The 23,640-nt window shown below is 35.6% G+C and overlaps 1 protein-coding gene across 1 annotated transcript; it reads right to left on the minus strand.

The window, feature by feature from the left end:
* Nucleotides 1-21,181: 21,181 nt before the first annotated feature.
* On the minus strand, nt 21,182-22,944 carry LOC109211302 (F-box/kelch-repeat protein At3g24760). Its single transcript, XM_019374824.1, is given in 2 exon segments — nt 21,182-22,258; nt 22,260-22,944. Coding segments are annotated over 2 exon segments (1,104 nt in total). The 5' UTR covers nt 22,802-22,944; the 3' UTR covers nt 21,182-21,696.
* Nucleotides 22,945-23,640: the final 696 nt, after the last annotated feature.

The following is a 23,640-nucleotide window of genomic DNA, read 5'->3' on the forward strand; positions in this document are numbered from 1 at the left end:
CTTCTGGGGGTGATTTCAATGATGTTCTTACTTCAAATGATAAGCTTGGAGGTAACTCCATAAATCGTAGACGTAGAAAAGCAATTTGGAATAGTATTAATCATTATAACCTTCTAGATTTAGGCTACAAGGATTGTAAATACACTTGGTCTAACCATAGGAAAAAATCAAAAGGATTAATTATGGAACGGTTAGATAGGATTTTTGTCAATAAAGATTGGATTGAACTATAGCCTAAGGCTGTGGTCATTCACCTTCCCAAAACACATTCTGATCATAATCCCCTACTAATTAACCTAAACCCTAGGAATGGGAACAGTAGAAATAAGCCTTTTCGATTGGAAACTATTTGGTGTAGGCATCCAGACTTCATTAATATTGTCAAGCACTGTTGGTTAGGGAACAACTTAGTTGATGCCGAAAATCTCTTTACTAAGGAGGTTATAAATTGGAAAAATACTACGTTTGGGGATATATTTAAAAAAGAGAGGCAAATCCTTGCCAGACTAAATGAAATTCAATCTTTCCCCCACTACCAAAGTAGTCACTTCCTTCAAAATCTAGAGTCTACCCTCCAATTAGAATATAACAATATTCTCCATATGGAACATGATTTTTGGAAATTAAGATCTAGGAGCAATTGGCTAAATGATGGATACGCCAATACAAAATTTTTCCATATTATGGCCTCCAACCGTAAACATCGTAATGCCATTATGTACTTCACCAATAATAACGGAGAATGGATCACTGACCCAAAACAAATATTAGATCACACTTTTTCCTACATTAGAGAAGCATTTCAAACTGCCAAGATTACCTCCCCAAAAAATAATTCTATCTCTGATCCTTCAAATGTCAATAAGCCCGATCTAAACTGTCTAGACTACCCTCTCACCAATATAGAAATCTCTAAGGCTATTTTTTCTTTCAAACCTTTTAAAGCACCGGGTCCGGATGGCATCCATCCTTTTTTCTATCAAAAATATTGGCACATATTAGGAAACTCTTTCACTTCTTATTGCCACTAAGTTTTCTCCTCTCAATTCCTACCTAGTGGCATCAATGATAAATACTTATGTCTCATTCCCAAATTCCCTAATGCTAACAATCTTAAAAACTTTAGACCTATTGGTTTGTGCAATACTACCTACAAGGTTATCACTAAAATCTTCGTTATTAGAGTGAAGCCTTTCCTTCCCCTCCTTATTAGTCCTATGCAATCAAGCTTCATTAAAAATAGAAGAACTAGTGATAATGCTATAATAATTCAGGAAATTATGAATAGCCTTAGACGTTCAAAAAGCCTTAATTTTGAAATGCTCATTAAGCTGGATCTAGAGAAGGCCTTCGAAAGGCTAGAATGGTCTTTTGATTATAAGACCCTTCTTTACTTCAAATTTTCTCCTAAGATTACTAGGCTCATCATGCATTGTATAACTACTAGCTCAATAGGTATTTTAGTTAATGGGACAAGAACAAACTTCTTCCAGACTAGTAGGAGTATTCGTCAAGGTGATCCTCTCTCCCCTTACATTTTCATATTATGTATTGAATTACTTTCTAAACTTATTAATCACCAAGTTGACCTTAGAAATTGGGACCCAATCTAAATTGGCCATAGGGACCCTTCCTTGTCCCATATTCTTTTCGCGGATGGCTTAACTCTTATGGGAAAAGCTAATAAAAAGACTAGCATTTGCATAAAAAGATGTATGGATTTTTTCTCTATGGAATTTGGGCTAGTCATAAACAAATCTAAGTCCAGAATTGTCATTCCTCCAACTTGTTCAAAAGATCAATCAAACTTCCTAACATCTCTCTTTGGCATTAAATCTACAACCGAGTTTGGTAAATACCTAGGCTTCCCAATTCTTAGTAAATACCCTAAAACCAAAGACTTCCAATTCATCTTGGACAAGTTACAATCCAGACTATCACACTGGAAATGTTCATTTCTTAATATGGCTGGGCGTACTACCCTAGCAACAAGTACTCTAGGAGCAATCCCCTCGCACGTAATGAAATACACCCTCCTTCCACCCAAAATACTAAAATCCATTGATAAAATACAAAGGGATTTTACCTGGGTTTCTACAAGTACTACAAAAAAGCTTCATCTAATAAGTTGGGATACTGTCACCAATGATCTAAAAGAGGGTGATTTGGGTATTCATAAGGCAAAAAATAGAAATTTGGTTATCCTTTCAGGACTTGTATGGAGACTTTTAAAAAATCCCTCCTCTCCATGGTGTCATCTCATCATGTCCAAATATGCTCATTCAAAGTCTTATGCAAATACCTTCATCTGGAAATCCATTCTCCAGGGATGGAAAATATGCAACAAAGGAATCCTTTGGCACCCCTCAAATAATTCTCGTTTCAATATTTGGAACAACAATTGGATTTATAATTCCTCCTCCCTAAGAAGCTCTATTGAGGTCCCCCTTAGCAAAAATGAGAATAACCTTTCTCTAGGTTGCTTAGTTAAGGATAATAATTGGGACTTAAAGGCTATATCCTTTGAATTACCTCCTGAAGTGATCCACAACATTAGTATTACTCCAACCCCCTCTAATAATTCTAAACGTGATGAATTTAGCTGGAAACTAAGCCCAAATGGCTTCTTCTCTATAAAATCTTGCTATAATCTCCTCACTAATCCTTATCCCCCTTCAAACTCCTTCAAATGGATATGGGACCTTCGTTGTCCCAACAAAATTAAAATATTTCTCTGGAAATGTTCTCATAAACGTGTTCCTTGTAGAGCCTATCTACACAAAATTGGTGTGAACATGGATGCCACATGCACTACATGCAGAATTAGCATTGAAAACATCCAACACATCTTCTTGCATTGCGCTTCCACCCAACAATTCTCGAAATCCATGGGTATTAGCTATCATAACACTACTGGCGATACTAACTGGCTCAGGGACCTTCGTGATGCCTTCATCAATCAAAATTCTCATAACATTGGTTGGGAAACTCTCTTCCCATTCTGCATATGGGAATTTTGGAAAAAAAGAAATAATAACAACATTAATAACCTTAGTTGCTCTTTGGACGTGAAAAAATCCAATGCACTTTGCATGAGAATGTATCTTCTTCACAGGGGAAAACCCCTTCACTACCAAAAAAGTTCCAATTGAGATCAAGTGGTATAAACCGCCTAAGAATGTTATTAAATTAAACTGTGATGGTGCTTTTTCTTCTACTAACAATGCAGCAGGAATTGGTGGATTATTCCGTAACAGCAATGGAGATTGGATTATGGGATACCACAAAGCAATACATGCCTCCTCCCCAGTCCATGCAGAATTATTGACCCTAGTTGAAGGACTAAGAATTGCAATGGAGTTTAATGATACAAATATGGAAATTGAAACGGATAGCACTGCCGTTATTAAACTAATGTATGAAGATTGTACTAATTTTCATAACATTATTTTTGAATGCAGATGGTTAATGCACCAGCTGAGGCTCCCAATACTGAAGCACAATTTTAGGGAAGGTAATGAAGTGGCTCATCGACTGGCTAAAGAAGCAATGAAGCATCCTCCCAGTAACAAATGTGTTTATCATGCTCGTCCTCCTATTTTTGCTGAAGAAGAAGTACAAAAGAACAAGCATGAACTTTGTAATAGTATTAAAAATATCTCTACTGATGGTTGCACTTACCTAGCAACTGTGGCAATAGTAATACCCTAAAGACTATGTCTTTCTCTTGTAATCTATTTTAACTAATATAAGTATCGTGCTTTTTATGTTTAAAAAAATGTCTTTCACTCAATTCCTAGTGGAAAGTATATAATAAAATACTTGCTTTGTTAAAGTATGACCAAATGCATTCTAAAACACCATCACAGATAAAATGCAGAAAGGCATGAGACGAAAAGTAACAGTAGGGATTGCAAGGGTTGTTCAACAGTGAGGGTTGTCATGCATTTCAACAGTGACGGTTGTCATGGTAAATGCATTAAAATGAACCGTTTCATTTTTTCCTTAAATGAGGTAATTTTTAAATATATCATAACAATTAAAAAATAGTAGGAAAACCTAAAAAACTGAAGAAAATAAGAATAAATCAGAATCCTAGATTGTGAGAGCGCCACATCAGTATTTTTAATGTCCAGTCTTTATATTTATATNTTTCATGTTTACTTGTTCATTTTAAACTGTAAGTTTATACCTGTGCTAGCTTAGAGACTCATGTTTATCTGGCTTACTTGCTAATTGTTTAGCTGTGCTATTTGTACTCTGTGGGGCATGTTAGGCTAGAATTTACTATTTCTTGTCCTGATCTTTTAGCATTATTCTGAGATTATGAGTTGCTTGTTGTTGTGTGTTTAATTTGGGACTACGGGACAGCTTCCCGGGAGATCCCCCTGTACTTGAGATATTCTGGACTGAGGGTGCGGGATACCAAGAGATCCCTAGCACATGTGTTTCTATATATATACGGGGATACCAAGAGATCCCCGGCTTACTTATTGAGGATACCAACAGATCCTCGGGATACCGAGAGATCCCTAGTGTATATGATGAGGATACCAAGAGATCCTCGGGATACCAAGAGATCCCTAGTGTATATGATGAGGATACCAAGAGATCCTCGGGATACCAAGAGATCCCTAGTGTATAAGATGAGGATACCAAGAGATCCTCGGGATACCAAGAGATCCCTAGTGTATATGATGAGGATACCAAGAGATCCTCGGGATACCAAGAGATCCCCGGCTGTTATTCCTTGTTGAGGGCAGTTTTCCTTGTATTGTACCTTGCTTCTATTACTGTTCTTCCTTATTTACCTAGTTTATAATTCTCGTTGTAGACTTTATTTAAACTATTTCTGTTATCTCATTATTTATTATGTTATCTCAGTAGGGCCCTGACCTTCCTCGTCACTACCCAACCGAGGTTAGGCTTGGCACTTACTGAGTACCGCTGTGGTGTACTCATGCCCTTCCTGCGCATGTTTTTCATGTGCAGATCCAGGTACTTCCTCCAAGGTGTATCATCCTCGTGGTGGAGAGTTCTAGCTGAGACTTGAGGTATATTTGCTACGTCCGCAGACCAGGAGTCTCTACTCTATTCCGGCCTTAGCAGATAGTTCCTTTCTTTCCTTTCATGTTGTTAGACATTCTGGTGTAGAGCAGATCACTATATTCTATTAGCCTGTGTTTTCCGTGAGTTTCCGGGTTTTGGGATTTAGTTGTAGGCTTCCGCATATTTTTGAGTTGTTTAGGCCGAGTGGCCTTATATACAGTTGTTATTTCCATATGTTCAGTTTTAATTAATTATTCCGTAAATGTTAATTTGTTATTCCGCACTGTTAGGCTTACCTAGTTGTAGGAACTAGGTGCCATCACGACATGTTCATGGAGGGTGAACTGGGGTCGTGACAAGTTGGTATCAGAGCTCTAGGTTCATAGGAGTCATGGAGGATTCCAACCCAAGGCATCAGACTCTTCAAATTATAGCATGCAAAAGGGATCTTCACTGCCCAAAGAGGATTCCTGACACACTGTTACCTTCCCCAAGAAAAAAAGGTATGTGTACANATATGGAAATTGAAACGGATAGCGCTGCCGTTATTAAACTAATGCATGAAGATTGTACTGATTTTCATAACATTATTTTTGAATGCAGATGGGTTAAATGCACCAGCTCGAGGCTCCCAATACTGAAGCTACAATTTTTAGGGAAGGTAATGAAGTGGCTCATCGACTGGCTAAAGAAGCAATGAAGCATCCTCCCAGTAACAAATGTGTTTATCATGCTCGTCCTCCTATTTTTGCTGAAGAAGAAGTACAAAAGAACAAGCATGAACTTTGTAATAGTATTAACTTTGTAATAGTATTAAAAATATCTCTATTGATGGTTGCACTTATCTAGCAACTGTGGCAATAGTAATACCCTAAAGACTATGTTTTTCTCTTGTAATCTATTTTAACTAATATAAGTATCGTGCTTTTTATGTTTAAAAAAATGTCTTTCACTCAATTCGTAGTGGAAAGTATATAATAAAATACTTGCTTTGTTAAAGTATGACCAAATGTATTCTAAAACACCATCACAGATAAAATGCAGAGAGGCATGAGACGAAAAGTAACAGTAGGGATTGCAAGGTTTGTTCAACAGTGACGGTTGTCATGCATTTCAACAGTGACGGTTGTCATGGTAAATGCATTAAAATGAACCGTTTCATTTTTTCCCTTAAATGAGGTAATTTTTAAATATATTATAACAATTAAAAAATAGTGAAAACCTAAAAAACTGAGAAATAAGATAAATCAGAATCCTAGATTGTGAGAGCGCCACATCAGATTTTTAATGTCCAGCTTTATATTTATATATTGTGTGTGTGTGTATATATATATCGTATATACAAAAATTATACAAATTCTATACACTTTTTCGGCTACTAAATGTAGATAGTTTCTATCGCGGGTTAAAGTAACAATATCCCAAATACTACCTGTAAGCTGAGCTCTAGATTATATTCAGGCCTATTTAGGTACAAATAGATTGGTCTAGCCAATTTTCGGACCGGTAATTAAAAAATAACTAGCATTTAAAAAAATAATGAAAAACAATCATTAGTTTATGCAGAAATAAAATTTGTACAAAAATACCTTAGCTGAAACACCGAAAGTTATTATGTTGGATTATGAAGCTCCAGCGTATAAACTTCTAACATATTATGTTAGAACTCCAACACATTATGCTGGAATCTCATATCTTAAAAATTCAAACTCCAGCATATTATGCTAAGAATGTTTTTGTATTTTTAAGGATATTTTGGTTCAAATTTTATTTTTACATAAAAAATGGGCTAACTTTCGATTACTTTTGGAATTGTGACTAATTTTCAATTAATAGTTGTAAATCAGGCTATTACTGTTTTTTCCCTCTAAACCTATGCTATTTTATATTTTTCTTTTGGGCTTTTGATATATTTGACAAGTCGTCCAAAAGTAATTATAGACACTAATCAAATATATAAGAAATATAATATATATTAAAAGTATACATTTGTCAGCTCTTGTTTTAGAAGATGTCTATATTGTGTAAAAACGTCTTTTCTTTCTATTCTCATTGAACTCGCCCAATTCATTTTTCCACATTTCGCTTTTAACCATTTATTTCGCCAAAAACTAACCAAATCATACTAGTAATTTCTTTTCTTTTTTTGGTTAATTGGATAATTTATATAGGTAGATCTAAATTATTACAAACGCACTTTCATGAGCCATCATTACAGGATTAGAAGTAGTAGTAGAAGTAGCATCTTCTATATTTAGTGCGCGTAAGTTTCCAAGACGTGCCAGGATATTATACATAGATACAGATACTAATTTTTTGAAGGTGAACCCTTCTTTGTCAGCTTGTAAACTTGACCATATAGATGCAGTAGGTTGTTGGAAAACTGAAAGATGGTTGTGCATGGCTTGCTTGAAACCTTCTTTGGCCAAAACGTGAGCTACCTTGTTCGTCTCACGAAAGCTATGCCGGACCACTGGATTCCCCAACATCTTCAACAGGCACCTGCAAGAATCAATTAGAGTTTGGTAAATAGGAATTTTTTGCTATAGAAGTTGTATGACCTCAGTGGAATCTCTTTCAACTTCAATGGGTCTGTAGCGATGGTCTGCTGCTATTTGCAGTCCTTGCTGTAGAGCTATTAACTCCATATGTGTGTGGTTGATATATGGGAATATTTGCAAAAGCCTGCTATCCAATCTCCATTTGAATTTCTGATCACTCCACCAATTCCACCACTATTTGTATTGGTGTTGAAAGCACCATCTGTGTTTAGCTTAAAGTAACCAGTAGTGGGGCGGGACCAATTCATGTGAATTACCTTTTTTTCGGAGTTCTTTATTCTAGATGAGGTGGTGTATTTAAATTCTAGCGCCTGCATAGTAGGGATACTTATGGGGAGACTGTGCCGTGTGTTTTCAAAGGTATTGCGATTACGATTTAACCAAATGTGCCATAGTGCAAAAGGAAGAAAGTCATTCCATTGAAGGTGAGTTTCTTGAAGAGAAATATTTACTTCTTGTAGTGCTTGCAGCCAGTGAAGCTGTTGGTGGGGGAGATTTAGGATATTTAGACCTATGTCTAGCCAGAATTTTATTGTTATTGGCACTCGAAGAAAATATGGTGAATGGTTTGTGAGTTAGTACAGATAGCGTAGTTTTGCTCTATATTTATACCAATATGATGGAGATATGCGCTGGTTGGTAGTCTATTATGTAACAAAGCCAGAGGAAGAATTTGATTTTTTCTAGAGTATGTAAGGACCAAATCCATTTGAAATTGTAGGGAACTTGAGGTCTATTATGCAACAAGGAGTATACTGACTTGGTTGTGAATATGCCATTGCCAGTAAGGTCCCAGTAGAGCGTGTCTTTTATGCCTAGGAGTATTAGGGATGCTAGTGGCTAATGCTTTGGTGATAATTTCTTGAGGAATTTGGATAGAAAGTGTAGTCCAATCCCAATTGTTATCTTTTCAGATATGACTGACTTTGAGCCTTACCTCATTAGAGTTTAAGGGACCATGGAAAGAAGCTCGGAGAGTAGGTGAGTGAGGAATCCACCTTGAATACCAGAGGTCAATTGAGAAGCTTGTCCCAGGGGTCCAAGCAAATTGCTTTGGAGCAAAAACTACCTCCTTTTAAGACATTTTTTCAAATGAAGGAGTGAGATATTTTGTTCTTAGTGGGATTATATTTGTTGATTAAAGTTTTTGCCCAAAGTGTTAGGTTGTAGAAATAGGCGCCATGAAAGGCTAATTAGGAGAGCAAGGTTCTTGTCATGGGCTTTGCATATTCCCAGGCCACCTTGACTCTTTGGTAAGGTGACTACTTCCCAACTAAGATAATGGATTTTATTTTTTTTCCGGAAGAGAACCCCAAATGAAATCCCTTTGAATTTTGTCAATAGTGTGGTAAATGGATTTTGGGAGTTGAAAAATATTGCATGGCATAAGTAGGGATTACATTTAGAGTTGTTTTAGCAAGAGTGACTCTCCCAGCGATGAATTGGAAGTCAGAGGCTTTACAGTTATTATTCAGGATGGGGAAGTCTAGATATTTTCCAAAGTTGTTAGTAGTTTTGATATTTAGGAGTTGGAGGACAAGCTGCTCGGTATCTTCATGGCATTGGGGAGAGAAGATGGCTTTAGACTTGGCTGGATTTATTTTTTGCCTTGAGAGATGACAAAAATATTCTAGGCTATGATGAATGGATAAAATTGATTGTTGGTTAGCATGACACATCAAAGTTAAATCATCCGCAAAGAATAGATGTGAGAACTGGGGTCCCCTTTCACTAATGGTGATGGGTTTCTATGTTTGGAGGTTTACTTGGTGGTTTATGTAAGTAGAGAGTAACTCCATATACGGTATAAAAATATACGGGACATAGAGTCTCCTTGACGGATACCCCTAGATGGGGAGAAATAGTTAGTTCTTGATCCATTTACTAATATAGCAATATTTCTGCTACTGATACAATGCATAATGAGGGTGGTGATTTTAGGGGGAAATTTGAAGAAAAGTAGGGCACGGTAGACAAAGGACCATTCGATGCGATCAAAAGCTTTTTCTAGATCTATTTTTAATATAAATTTACCCTTAGTCCCTTTTGTGTACTTAATATTTCTTAGAATTTCTTGAACTAGAATGACATTATCACTAGCTCTCCCGCCTTTAAGGAAGCTAGTTTGGTAAGGTCCAATAAGGTCGACTAGAAAAGGCTTAATACGATTAACAATGATTTTTGTGATAACTTTGTAAATAATATTACATAGGCCAATTGGTCGGAAATTTTTTAAGTTGTTGGCATTTTTAAATTTAGGGATTAAGCAAAGAAGCGTGTTATTAATGTTTTCAGGGAGTTTCTGTAAGCTAAAGATTTGATGACAATATTTCTTAGCGAACTCCCCTACTATAGACCAATGCTTATGGTAAAAGAATTGTGGGAGGCCATCTGAGCCTGGTGCCTTATAGGGTTTAAAGGAAAATAGGGCCTGAACAACTTCTTGGTCGTGAAGAGGGTTGTCTAAAGATGCTAGGTCTATTCCATGTAGGGTGGGCATCGCTCGATTCGGTTATCGATTTTGCCTATCGGTTATCGGTTTACAAATATGATAAACCGATAACCAAACCGATAAGATATTGGTTATCAATTATCAGTTAATCGGTTATTCATCATTATCGGTTCGGTTATCGGTTTACCTGATAAGATAAAACAACTAAAACAATTTTATAAACAACTTATATCGGTATAAAACAGTTTTGTGATGTACCGAGCTAAAACAGTTTTATAAAACAGATTCTTTGCAAGCTAAAACAGTTTTATAAAACAGTTTTTTGTAATTGAGAACAATTCTGCAAATAGAACAATTATTATGGTACAGTTCTGAAAAAATAGTTCTGCAAATAGAACAGTTTTGGAAAAATTCTGCAACATAGAAACAGTTAACAAAAGTAAGAACTGCAGCTGTCCACACTATCTAATATCTAAGTTCTTGTTCACAGTGTACCCATAAATCTGCTAAGCCATAAATCTACAAGTAGTTCAACATAAATCTGCTAAGCCATATTAAATTTGCAACAAATCTGCAACATAAATATGCTAAGCCATATTAAATCTGCAACAATAAATCTGCAACATAAATCTGTTAAGCCATAGATATGCTAAGCCATACTAATAGTTCAACACTTCAACTAATAGTTCAATACTACAAACAGTCCAAAGTAATAGTTCAAACACATTAATAACAATACAAAGTAGTAGCAACCTTAAGATTAACAAGTCCAAAGTCCAAACATAATACTAATAGTTCAAATTCAAGCAAACAACACAACAACTACTCAATTCTTATAGGCTTCACCAAATAGTGCTCCAAACAATGCTCAACATACCTCATTAAGGACTTAGTACCAGTTTCTCGTGCATTGTAACGTAAAACAAGATGACAATGACTACATCTTACTTTCTATCATCCATCATCACATTCTTCAATACTTTCATAGTGACTCCAAACATGTGAGATAGCTTTGAGACCACAAAGTCGAGGCATGGTTACACCTATTAAACATAAAAGAAAATATATTAAGTCAAGTAATATTTGTAACCATACAATGTGTTATATAAGTTGAATAATTAACTTACCAAAGTTTTAACTCACAACTATCTAAGATTCTACACATCATCATCGCAGGGTTCGTTTCCAAAATTAGTAAAATCTATGAGAATATATATTAACAAGTCAAACAACAAAAATATTAAATAAGCTATTTATAAAAATAATATACAATCAAACAAATTAAAATATAGCTACCTTGTTCTAGTTGCTCGAGAACATCTAAATCTTCCTCAACACTTACAGGTAATGGCTCACTCCGAAGCCAATCTTGAAGGCACACTAGAACTTTCACCAATTTAGGAGTCAGTGAACTCCTAAATGAATCAAAAATATGCCCTCCAGTGCTAAATGTACATTCAGATGCAACACTTGAAATAGGAATAGATAACACATCCCGAGCCATCTCAGCAAGAATGGGGAATCTTGTTGAGTTTACTTTCCACCAAAGCAATATATTAGAGTCTGCTATTTCATTTTCAACTTCTTCTGTAAGATATTTTTCCAATTCTGATTTAGAATCTGAACCTCCAATCCCAGCTTTATGTCTTTTTAATTCTTCAAAGAAAGAACGAAAAGCTCCAGTAGAAGTTTCCATTGTGTCCAATGAAGAGTTAGATAAACATGAAGAAGGACGACAACCTTTATCTTTTGAATGAGACTTTACATACTCATCAAACAATGAAGTCATGTATGTATGCACTGCCTTCGCGATAATTGGCCCTTTCTCTTCAAACATCTTCGCAAGTGCAAAACTAATAGAATCAAACTTGTACCGAGGATCCAAAACACATGAAATGAAATCATCTTGTTCATTTTTTCTGGATCACCCCAATACTTATCAAATTTCCCCTTCATCTTCTTTGCCATTGAACCCAAAAGAACAGATTCATTTAATACCAATTGTTTTAAGTAAACAGCAACTTCACAAATTTTAAGAAAATGACGATTTGATGTAACATAAAGTGAGCCAGATACCTTTACAGTAAGCTTATAAAAGATTTCAAGAAATTTTTACAATTTCTTTACATCCTCCCAATCACTACTCAAAAGTGTACCTGCAGGACCTCCATCCACAATATCAACAAACTCAAGATGATATGACAAGCCAATATCATGTTCAACATATTCTAAAATTGCACTCTTATATTCAATAGTTCTGTTCAACATCAAGTATGTAGAATTCCACCTTGTAGGAAAATCCAAACATAAAGATTTCCTAACTAGATTTCCATCATCACAACATTCCTGAAACTTTTTCCACCTAGCGGGATACTGCCTGATATATCTCACTGCTTGCCTAATATGTTCGATAGACACAATTGATTCTTTTATACCATCCTGAACAACAAGATTCATAATATGAGCCATACACCTCACGTGAAGGTGCTTACCATTCATGGAATTGGTCCCCCATTTAGTTAACTTCTTGGAAATCTCCTTCACCGTCACATCATTTGAACTAGCATTATCAACTGTGACAGTGAAAACTATTGTAACCCCCACTCTTTCAAACAATTAACAATACTATTTGCCATATCTTCACCCCTATGACTAGAAATTGGACAAAAGTTGATAATTCTTTTATGCATTTTCCATTCACTATCAATCCAATGAACAGTAATACACATATAATTTATTCGTTGTAAGGAAGTCCAAGTATCAGTGGTAAGGAAAACTCTCTGATCTTTAAAAAGCTTCACCAACTTACGTTTTTTCCTTATTGAAAAGATCAAAATAGCCCCGAGTCACAGTTCTACGTGAAGGAATTCAAAAAAAAGGTTGTGCAACTTTCATAAAATTCATAAAACCTTCCTTTTCAACAAAGCTGAACGGAAGTTCATCATCGATCACCATACGACACAAAGCCTTCCTACATTATTCTTGATCAAATTTCCAAGGAACAACAACTACATCACCCTTATTACCCCCCGGAATAGGTTTAAAGGCTATTTTTGATTGACTTTTTGCAACATCTAAAGGCATTTTTGTACAATTGGCCATATGTGTAAGGAGTGATTTCGTACCATTATCTTTTGAATCGGCAAAATATTCTCTTTTGCAATATTTACAGACACCCTTTTGATTTCCTTCCGAATCAATAATTTGGTTAAAATGATCTCATGCAACAGACCACTTTTTTCTTTGTCTCCTTACTGTCGATTGAATTGATTGGGATTGTGCTATCGCATTTGAATTAGAAGCTCCACTTTCACCAATCACCTTATCAATCATGATATTTTCAGCCATGCGTTTGTGTCACTGTGAGTTTGATTTAAAAGAAATCAAGCATCGAGGAAACAAAATATTAAAATGAAACACATAAAAATTCGACACAAGATAACAAATTAGATTAGACACAAGGTTAGATTCGATCAACTAACCCTTCTGATCTTAATATTCAATTTCCAAGATTATTCTTTACGGAATACCAACACTGAAAATCTTGAACTAGGGTATTCTTCTGGTCAGATCCAAGATGCTATGACTGCTACTAACTCTAATTCATATCTTTCAAGTTATGAAATACAAATTTTATAACGGAATCAAACAAGATAACTTTGTAACAGCTCAACAATTAAAGCACACGACAAATCTCACTTCAGCTTTCAGACAAAATAAGAAAAATCCAGAGCCAGAATGCTTTCAAACAAACTAAGAAAAAGATAAAGATGAAGCAACTAAAAACTTACACGAATAATCAAGATGAAGCTGAAGAATGCGGCTGAGAAATGCGACTAAAGAATGAAGTGAATATGCGACTGAAGAATCTAATGGATCTGAGAAATGAAGTGAAGATGTGACTGAAGAGTGAAATAAAGAAGCTGAGAAATGCGACTGACGCCGGACTGAGTCTTGACGGGCTGACTGGTGAGGGTGTGATGTGACTGACGCCGTCCTGAGTCTTGACTGGTGACTGGTGAGGGTGTGATCCGTGAGGCAGAGAACTGGTGAGGGCGTGAGCCGTGAGGCGGAGAACTGGTGAGGGTGTGAGCTTGTGAGGCGGAGAAACCGAGAAAGAGAAACTGAGAACTATCAATTATGAAACCCTAGTATGTATATACTTAAGGGTAAACTAGTAAATTAGTTAATCCTTGTTGGGTTATCGGTTTTATCCAATAACAAAATTGCCAAACCGAGCCCGAACCGATAACCCAATAATTTTTTTAACCCGTTACCAAGTCGTTAACCCAATAACCCAATATCGATAACTCAATAAATAATTAACGATTCGGGTTATCAGTTTTACCCGATATATGCCCACCCCTAATTCTATGGTAACTAGTGGGGCTATTTAGGATGTTACTCCAGTTAGAGCTTGTATGCTCCATTGTGAAAATGGTTTGGAAGTACTTTTGAGTGTGTTGAGATAAGCGATTGTGATCTGTGATCCAGTTACCTTCATCATCCTTAAAGAAAGAAATCCTATTTTTTCTTATTCTATTAATAACAGAAAGATGGAAGAATTTCATGTTAGCGTCACCTTCGTTGAGCCAATTAATTCTTGATCTAATTTTTCAGAAGTCTTCTTCCATTTGTAATATTTTTATTATAGTCGTTAATAAGCTCAATCTCTAGGTTCCGAAGGAATTGGCTAATAGGATATGATTGAGAGTTCTGAATTCCTTCTAAACGTGCTAAAATTCTTCTTTTTTTGGGAAGATGTTACCAAAGGTGGCCTTACTCCAAGTTGTTACATTTTGCTGGAAGAGGCTAGTGGCTTGGGTAAGTTCGTTATGGTGCCAGCTTTGTTGAACAATATTGCGGGATTCAGGGTGTGAACACCAAAATGTTTCCAGCTTGAAAGGCTTATAAGGTGTAGGTATGACATTAGTAATATTTATTAGAAGGTGGTTGTGATCGGAGTAAGTTTTAGGGAGGTGGGTAATTGAGGCATTCGGATATTGCTGGATATATTCTTCATTATCTAGGCACCTATCAAGGCGTTCAAGAATCATCCCTCTATTTTTTCTACGATGGTTAGACCAGGTATATCGGCACTCCTTGAAACCTAGGTCTATCAAACTACAATTATTAATGCAAGTCCAAAATTAAAGGATCTACCACGACTTATCGGTCTCCCACCCCATTTTTCATCCTGATTAAGAATGTCATTGCAGTCTCCTGCAACTAACCAAAGGCCAGTGTGTGTTTGTGATATGGATTCTAAGCTATTCCATACCAGATTACGATTAGAAATTTTAGTACTAGCGTAAATAACACTAAATAACCAAGAAAAATGACTAGGGTATACCTGAATCATGGCATGCAATTCTTGGTCAGCTTGCCTAATACGAACAACTGTGACCATGTTGGTAAGCCACATAAGGACAACCCTACCCGCTCTACCTTGGGCAGGTATCTCCAAGAAATCATCAAAATGGAATTCCTCCTTAAGCCTTTCATGGTTTTCCATCCTTGTTTCGAGCAAGGCCACCATGCATGGCCTGTAGGTATGAAGCAGCTCGTGGAAATTCCTCTTAAAAGCATCTTTGTTAGCACCCCTATTATTCCAGACAACAAAACTATTGGGTGGTAGGAATGGTAGCTCGTAAATCTGGTTTATGTTTTGGTAGGGGATTGAAGTGGGTGGGTGGGTGGGGGGGAGATTCCACTATTTGTGCATATTATGGAAGAGAGCTGGTGCAATCGCTGTAGCCAAAGGATCCATCACATTTGCCAATCACATATGGTTCATGTAGTTATGTATGGCCAGCCTCATCCCTTCTGATATTAGTTGCGCTAAGAAATTGGGATTTTGAATGATTATTAGGACTTCCATCCCGTTGATGATAATTACAAAAAAAATGCCTGTCCCTGGATCCCTTGCTCAATCCAGGATTGAGGTGGGTGAAACGGGGATAGTGGTTGGGTTGCATATACCAACTAGTGGTGTGCTAGTGGAGGAGGTAGGTTGTTCATGGGGTTGGTTGCTAATCTGATGGGATGTGGACGAAAGAGCAGTCGTGCTCTTGAGTGTAAGGGGAGGAGTTGGTGTAAAATTCTGGAAGAGGCAAGCTTGGTTAATATTTGGGGGGGGGGGGTATGTGATAGATTTGTAGGGGTTAATGATTGTGTATCTGTTGAGTGATATTTACTAAGGATTGTACTGGGGGGAATAGGCATGTGAGAGTTGGCATGCAGATTTAGTAAATCAACTTTCATGTCCACTTGGCCAGAAGAAGTTGCCAAGTGTGAAGAGCATGGAGGAGAGGCGTTGGATTCAGAAGAGGGATTTGCTGATCTAGAGCCCTCCTGTTCCATAGATTTTAATGACGTGTAATTGCCCAGCTGATTAGTGGCATGAAGATCTTTTAATTGGGACATGGTATGTCCAAGTGGGGTGTCTTTTATCGAGGCCATTCTTGTTTGTATCGAAGGTTTTGCAGAGGCAGATGTTGTAGGGTCTTGTGTATTTATTTTTTGCGCCATCTCTGATTCCATCTCAGGGAGAGGGAGGGTTGCAAGATCATTGGATATTAAAGGGGTATATTGATTTGCTAAAAGCCAAGCATGCTTGTTTTTGTTACTCGTGAGGGAACTATAGTTTCCAGTACTGGTATTAGAGTTTTTATTAATGCTCTCTTTTTAGTGTTTGTTTGATATTATTTGACTGGTATTTTTGTCCTTATAGGGATTAGAATAAATGTGGCTATTTGATGACCCAATAGGTTTTTTATAAAATAAAGTATTTGGGTGGGAAAATTTACCTTCCTCCTTTGTATTGATAGTAATGCCAATACCTGTGTTATATTGTATCTCTTTCTCCTTCGTGGCTTCTCTTGGTCCTTATTTTTGATCTTGCATTTTTCTTCTCCTGGCAAAAGAGACTGTTTGCCATTCGCTTGATTTGTCATTAACCATCTGATGATTGTGATTTGTGTTGTTGCCTTGAGCTGTTTCTTGGCTGTCTTGTATTGGCTATGGGTTGAGGGATTTGTTGCATTGGTGGTGGAGGCATCGATTAACTGTGTGGCCTAACCTGCCGCAGTGTTTGCACAGGAAACCTTCTCCTTCATAGATGATCCATTGAAGATGGGAGTCTATTTGGATACATGTTATAACTGGTTCTTCTAATGGAACTTGGATGCAAAGTCGTGCATATCGTCCCCTCGGAGTGGAGCTCATGCATGCATCAATTTTCAATAATGTGCCTATTGAGTTTCCTATGCGTTTAAGCAGGGTTCCATCATAATATTCAGTTGGTAGCTGTGGTAATCTCACCCTTACGACGGCGTATGTTTGTTGTGCTTTTCCTTCTACAAAATTAGGTTGCCATTTTGTCATAGAGAGAAAATGACCATTGACAAACCAAGGCCCGTTCCTAAGAACACTATTCATATTTTCTTCTTTTGTGAATTTACTATGAAGTAATCTGATCCAAGGTCAATCAGAGTAAATTGCTCTGTGGGTTTTCATAGCTCATGTATCTTTGTTTTTAAGTAGTTGTGAATAATCCTCTTCCCAAAGAGTTTGATGATGAGGGAGTATTTCCAAGTGGAGTAAAGCCTTTCTTTTTCATTGTTTGATAGCTGGATAGCTTTCACTCCACTGGCTAATTGTTCTCCCCCGGTCTCCGAATTTGGTATTTCATACGAATCGTACATTGCCTCCTCCTCCTGATGATCCATATCAATCTCAATTACTTGTTCACTTGCAAGTAATTTTTCTTTGAAACTAGCTTGAGATTCTGGTGGTGAGGCTAAGCCTATGTTTATAGCCTGGTAAATATCTGGAGGCTTAGGGCGAATTGGGGAAGAGTTAGTCATGGAATTTTGGTCTTCCATTGACAGGCGTGTTGGGTTAGTACTAGTAATTTAACATGTAACCCTCTTTCTGCATTATGACAATCTCACTCAAACTATAGGAACCTACACTTATAATAGGGGCAGTCCGACGAGTTTTGTGACCTAAAACTAAATTTATGAGGGGCCTTAACTTTTTTTAAAAAAATTATTTATTTATTTGAAATCTATTTTTCTAGCATTTCTTAAATACAAAGCTATTAATAATTTTCTTATAATCAATAACTCCTAATAAGTCTTTCTTAACTAACAGTATAGCTAATCCATTTGATTTTTCTTGAGACATTGTTGAACTTAGGTAAGATTTTATCAATTTTAATTTTGAATTTTTTTTCCGCTGAAGCGACGGTAACAAGAGTTATTAACATTATTCTATAAGTAATATACGCATTGAAAAAAGAATCAAATCTTTTTATTTAACCAAGTGTATCAATTAAACTGTTATCTTCTAATTGTACCATTTTCTTAATATTTTTAATACCGAAAATAAATATAAACCACCAATACCGAATTGATTACTATGCTTTAAGGAGCATTCAAGACTAAGGCAATATTTTTTTAAATTTCTATAATCACTAAGGCAATATTTTTTAAATTTCTATAATCTAGTGATATTAATTTTTATCGCTAAATAGAAAATCAAAAATATTTTCATATGCTTCGAACTGTTCAAATCTATTTTGAAGTGAAAAAAATAGCCTTGTCTACTATGTATAAAGTAATCAACTCCACAAGACTCTTCGAAAGATTTTGAGATTTTATTATCAACATTCTCATCAAATTGTTACTTCCTATGTATCATATGTTTCTTACAAAATTCGATATTAATTTAGTGCAATTGTCTTGGCAGAAATCATAATAGTTGCAAATCCTTCTTCTGTATATTTGTTAAAGAAACAAATCAAACTTTTTCACTTCAGGGCACCTTTTTTTTATACTTGTACATAGCCTATTAGGTGTAACAAAAAATGAGGCATCCACAAATGTGGGGCCTAAAACAGTTACTTTACTTACTTTATGGAAGTACCGCCCCTGACTTACAATACAGTACTATAGAGTTTCTGGACATATAAGTTTCTTTGCATGTAGCTCGTCCAAGCAATGTCTAAGTAGAATAGGCCACAATTATATTATGATCACAACTACTTAATCGATTTGGACAAAAGCCTTTAATGCTCGCGTTTTATGGGAATTTTTTTTGACTATTTATCTTTATCAAAGCCAGAAGTAAAGGGCGAAATTTCAAAACTAGTAAATAAAGGATGCTTGATTATGGTTTTGAGCTTCTTTGGCTTGTGAATGTAACTCCCTTACCCTTTCCTGCGAAAACCAAAGCATTAAAGACATCGGCCACCTAGTAAAAAACCGACAGTCGACTCAAAGCGTAAGGAAAGTCTTAGTCGGAACAATAGCTAGAGAAGCAAGAGCAACAAGATAAAAAGTAGGATCTACATTGTCTAGTATGGGTGCTTAATAGGGGCGGACCCGCTTTACAAAAAAATTCACTATTTATATATGGCAAATATTTTCTTAAACAACAATATCTGATAAGTATATTAAGTTGAACCCATTTGATAGAAACAATAGTTGGTCGAGTTGGTTCAAGTGGGTTTAGGAAGTATGTGGGATCTCGAGTTCGACTCTAGATTGTTACACTAAAATGCTTTCCTGCTTTTTATTTTGCCAAAAGCATGTCATAATTCATTTGAACTATTCTGCTTACCTCCTCATTGTAGCCCCTCACTGTTTTTTCTTAATTATTGTTTAATTTAGCTAATTTTCGTAGTTTCAAATTCTGATATTATTAAAATCATAACCCTATTTCAGTTTATATTTTTATTCTATTGTTATTATTTTTTTCATGAATTATTTATTATAATGAATATTTCGGCGCTTGTTAATCTGTTAGATTTAACAATAAATAGAGTTGGTTGTTTTGTTATAGATTGAATTGATTTTGTAGCGTAAAATTCAAAAAAAAAAAAAGTTCAATTAATTGTCAAATTTGAAAAAGTAAATAGATATGTTGTTCACTTTTATTATTTTCATTTTTTAAGAGACTAACACAACAAAAAGGTCATGAAGCAAAATAAAGAGCAGAGGGAAAGATTCTATTATTATGCCTTTGTTGCTTTTACTGTCAAATAATGTCGATGACTTTACTTTCTGTCTGAACCCGCTTGTACAAAATCCTGGGTCCGCCACTGGTGCTTAAGCACCCATTGCTTTTGGACACAACACTATTACTTTATATAGAAAAACTAATAATTCATTAGTTGAGCATCCGGTCTAATAGCCTGTTTGGCCAAACTTCTTTTTGGCCAAAAGTGTTTTTTTTTTGCCAAAAGCACTTTTGGCCAAAAATTGAGGTGTTTGGCCAAGCTTTTGGAAGGAAAAAAAGTGCTTTTGAGGAGAAGCAGAAAAAAGTAACTTCTCTCCAAGCACTTTTTTGAGAAGCACTTTTGAGAAAAATACACTTAGAAGCAGTTTTTTAAAGCTTGGCCAAACACTAATTGCTGCTCAGAAGTGCTTTTCAAACTAATTAGCCAAACACAAACTGCTTCTTACAAAGTACTTTTGAGAAAAACACTTTTGAAAAAAAGCACTTCTCAAAATAAGCTGATTTTTACAGCTTGGCCAAATGGACTATAAATAGTACTTTCCAAATTAAAAATAGTTAAGCACCAGAAATTAAAATTTCTAAATCCGCCATTGCGCAACCGCGTGAACTTAAATCAAGTAAAAGATAGTTTTTGTTTCTTTTTCATTTTTCATGTGTCTGCTGATGTAACTCGTAAATCACACGTGTCAATTTAGATAGACAATGGTGAATACAAGGATGCAGTTTGTTGTGTCGAAAGATAAAGAGCAAATATGATACAGTCAAATTTTTTTATAGCAGTCACATTTGTTCCGAATATTTTTAATTGTTATAGTAAAATATTGTTATATAAAATATATATTATAACATAGCATAAAAATTAGTTCTATAAGAAATTTGACTTTTATGGCGAATGACTGTTATATAGCGATATTATGACATACTTAACCAATGTTACGTAGTTTCATGGCGAACTTGACCTTTTCCCCTTTCCAAAATTGAATATAACGAAAAAAAGAAATAGACGGGATTACTTATAACTTAAAAATGATACCTGGAGTCTTTAATTTAGAATAATCATCAACGTGCATAACATGTTTACCACAAAAGCAGCACTACCAAACATAACCAAAGGGTTATCTATAATTGCATATAATTATGGAAACAATAAAAAGTACTAGTACTCAATCTTATTTCTTAACATGTAGTATATATTATTATGCATGAAAAAACTGCTTCTATTGATCATAGCAAAAGGACAGTCTGGTGCACTAAGCTTCCTTTATGTGTGGGGTCCAGGAAAGGGTCGGACCATAAAGGTCTATTGTACGCAGTCCTACCCTACATTTTTACAAGATACTATTTTTACGGTTCGAACCCGTTGACCTCCTGGTCACATGACAACAACTTTACTGTTTACGCCAAACTCAGACTCATTGAACAATATGCCCCAGATCAAGAATTTCCTTTGCACCCACAAGAACATTGTCAATGGGAACTGTAGAAAGAAACTTATTATTTCTTCATAACATCAATGTTCGGCCAGTTTGTGTCGCACCTCAACTGTTCCATCCAATCAATTTGTATTTCACCTCGACTATTCTATCAAATATCTGCTATTTGTCAAACTTAAATTCTTGCACCATGAAGAATGTTATCAAGGGAAATATTTGAACAAAAGCTAATCACTCTATGAAATTTACTAGCAATTGTTGGCAAATTAGGCACTTTCCTCCAACTACATTTCCCAAACTCATTTCCAAATTCACAAACACAAGCATTGTAATTCTTGTGATGCTCTTCATTGCATACATAAATAATATTCCCTAATCCAACACATTTTAAACTAGCATATTTGTCATCCTCTTCACTATCAAATAAACAATACATTAGTTCTTGTGGCATTATTGCAATTTCACTAAACTCTATTGTTTTCTCATCAACTTTCCAAAGTATAAAATTTGGTCCATTTAGTGAATTGCATAATCCACCTAAAACTAAACAATCTTGACATGAAACCAAGAGTGAAAACAAAATCCCAGGTGGTCTAAGTGTTTGAACTTCACTCCACAAACATTTGTCCAAATCAAAACATGTAATAAAACAAGAATATATCCCAAAAACATAGAATTTTCCTCTCAATAAAGCTGAACATAACCATTGTGATGAATTACCTGACCTAAAATCAAAAATCCAAATTTGGATTATAAATTTCCACAGCCAAACGGTCCTCAATTTCAACTAATCCACCAACAAATCTAACACCACCTACAACAATAAATCTTGGTTCTTGATTTAACCCATCTTTGTAATAAACACCAACAAGAGGATTACACCTAGAGAATTTCAAAGGACTAGTTTGAGCCCAAGTACCATTGAGAATTGGCTTAAAACTGAAATTTTGAGAAGTTGTAGCAAAGAAAAAACCATTTGAACCAATAAAGAAATCTTGGGATAAAAGGGTTGAAGTAGGAAGTATAATCCATTCATTTGCATTAGCGTCAAAAGCAAAAGCTTGGTTATTTTTGATAAAAATATTGTTTTGGCCACAGAAAAAAAGCCATGGTTTTTTTGTAGCTGAGATTTTGGTGGTTAAAGAAGAAGATGTTATTATTGAATTCCAGCTTTTGCATACAGAGGAAGCAATAACTATAGAACGAGTTGGGAGGTAAGAAAGGATTTTTTTCTGTAATATCTGAACAAAGATTATCCCATTTCTTGAATGTATTATCATTTTGTGAATCCATATTTTCTTCAACAAAAGTTTTTTAATTTGGTGCCGACAGAATATGAAGGGAAGTGTAAGAAATGGAGGAGAAGGAAGGGAAGAAATGGTGAATGTGTGGGGAGAAGTTTGTTTCGTTATTTTTGTTGGATTGTAACAGATGAGAAATATACAGACGAGAAAAATTTAAGACAATTGTTTTGGAGTTTACTGTGATGACATAGTCTTGTGGGTCGTGTTATCTGATTAGTCCGTCCTTTTTGTCTCATTTATGAATCAACCTATTAACCAATATCTCAATGAAAATATCCAAAAATATCTATCATGGGAATTTACCATCTAAAATAAGAGCTATCTACAATATAAGAGGCAGACCATTCCAAAGTGGCGGAGTATTTTCATAGCGGCCTCAAGTAAATATACAATAAGTAATTGGATTCATAATTAAATATTATTAATATTTAGTAGACTTTTTGATACATATACAAGATATATGCAAAAGCTATTGGGTTCACGGGAATCCACACCTATTAAGTTGGATCCTCCCCTGAATGCTGGACTGTCCAGACAGGATACTAAAAGTCAAGTTGTGCCGCCCAAATCGACAAATAGAGTTGTCTAACCTCTGAGTTTTAAGGTACCAATTAAAAGATATATATATTATTCAAGAATATTCACATATATACATACATGTCTTCTGAAGTTACCAGGGGTTGATGACCTCCCTACTCTACGGGTAGATCCGCCTCTATACACAATGGTTGAGTGAATTTTAATGTTATAAATATTTGTATGTAACCATTAACAAAAAGTGAAGCTAATACTTCCTCCGGTTCACAATAAGTGAC

This window comes from Nicotiana attenuata, unplaced genomic scaffold (genome assembly GCF_001879085.1).
Source record: "Nicotiana attenuata strain UT unplaced genomic scaffold, NIATTr2, whole genome shotgun sequence".
In the NCBI taxonomy this organism is placed as follows: Eukaryota; Viridiplantae; Streptophyta; class Magnoliopsida; order Solanales; family Solanaceae; genus Nicotiana; species Nicotiana attenuata.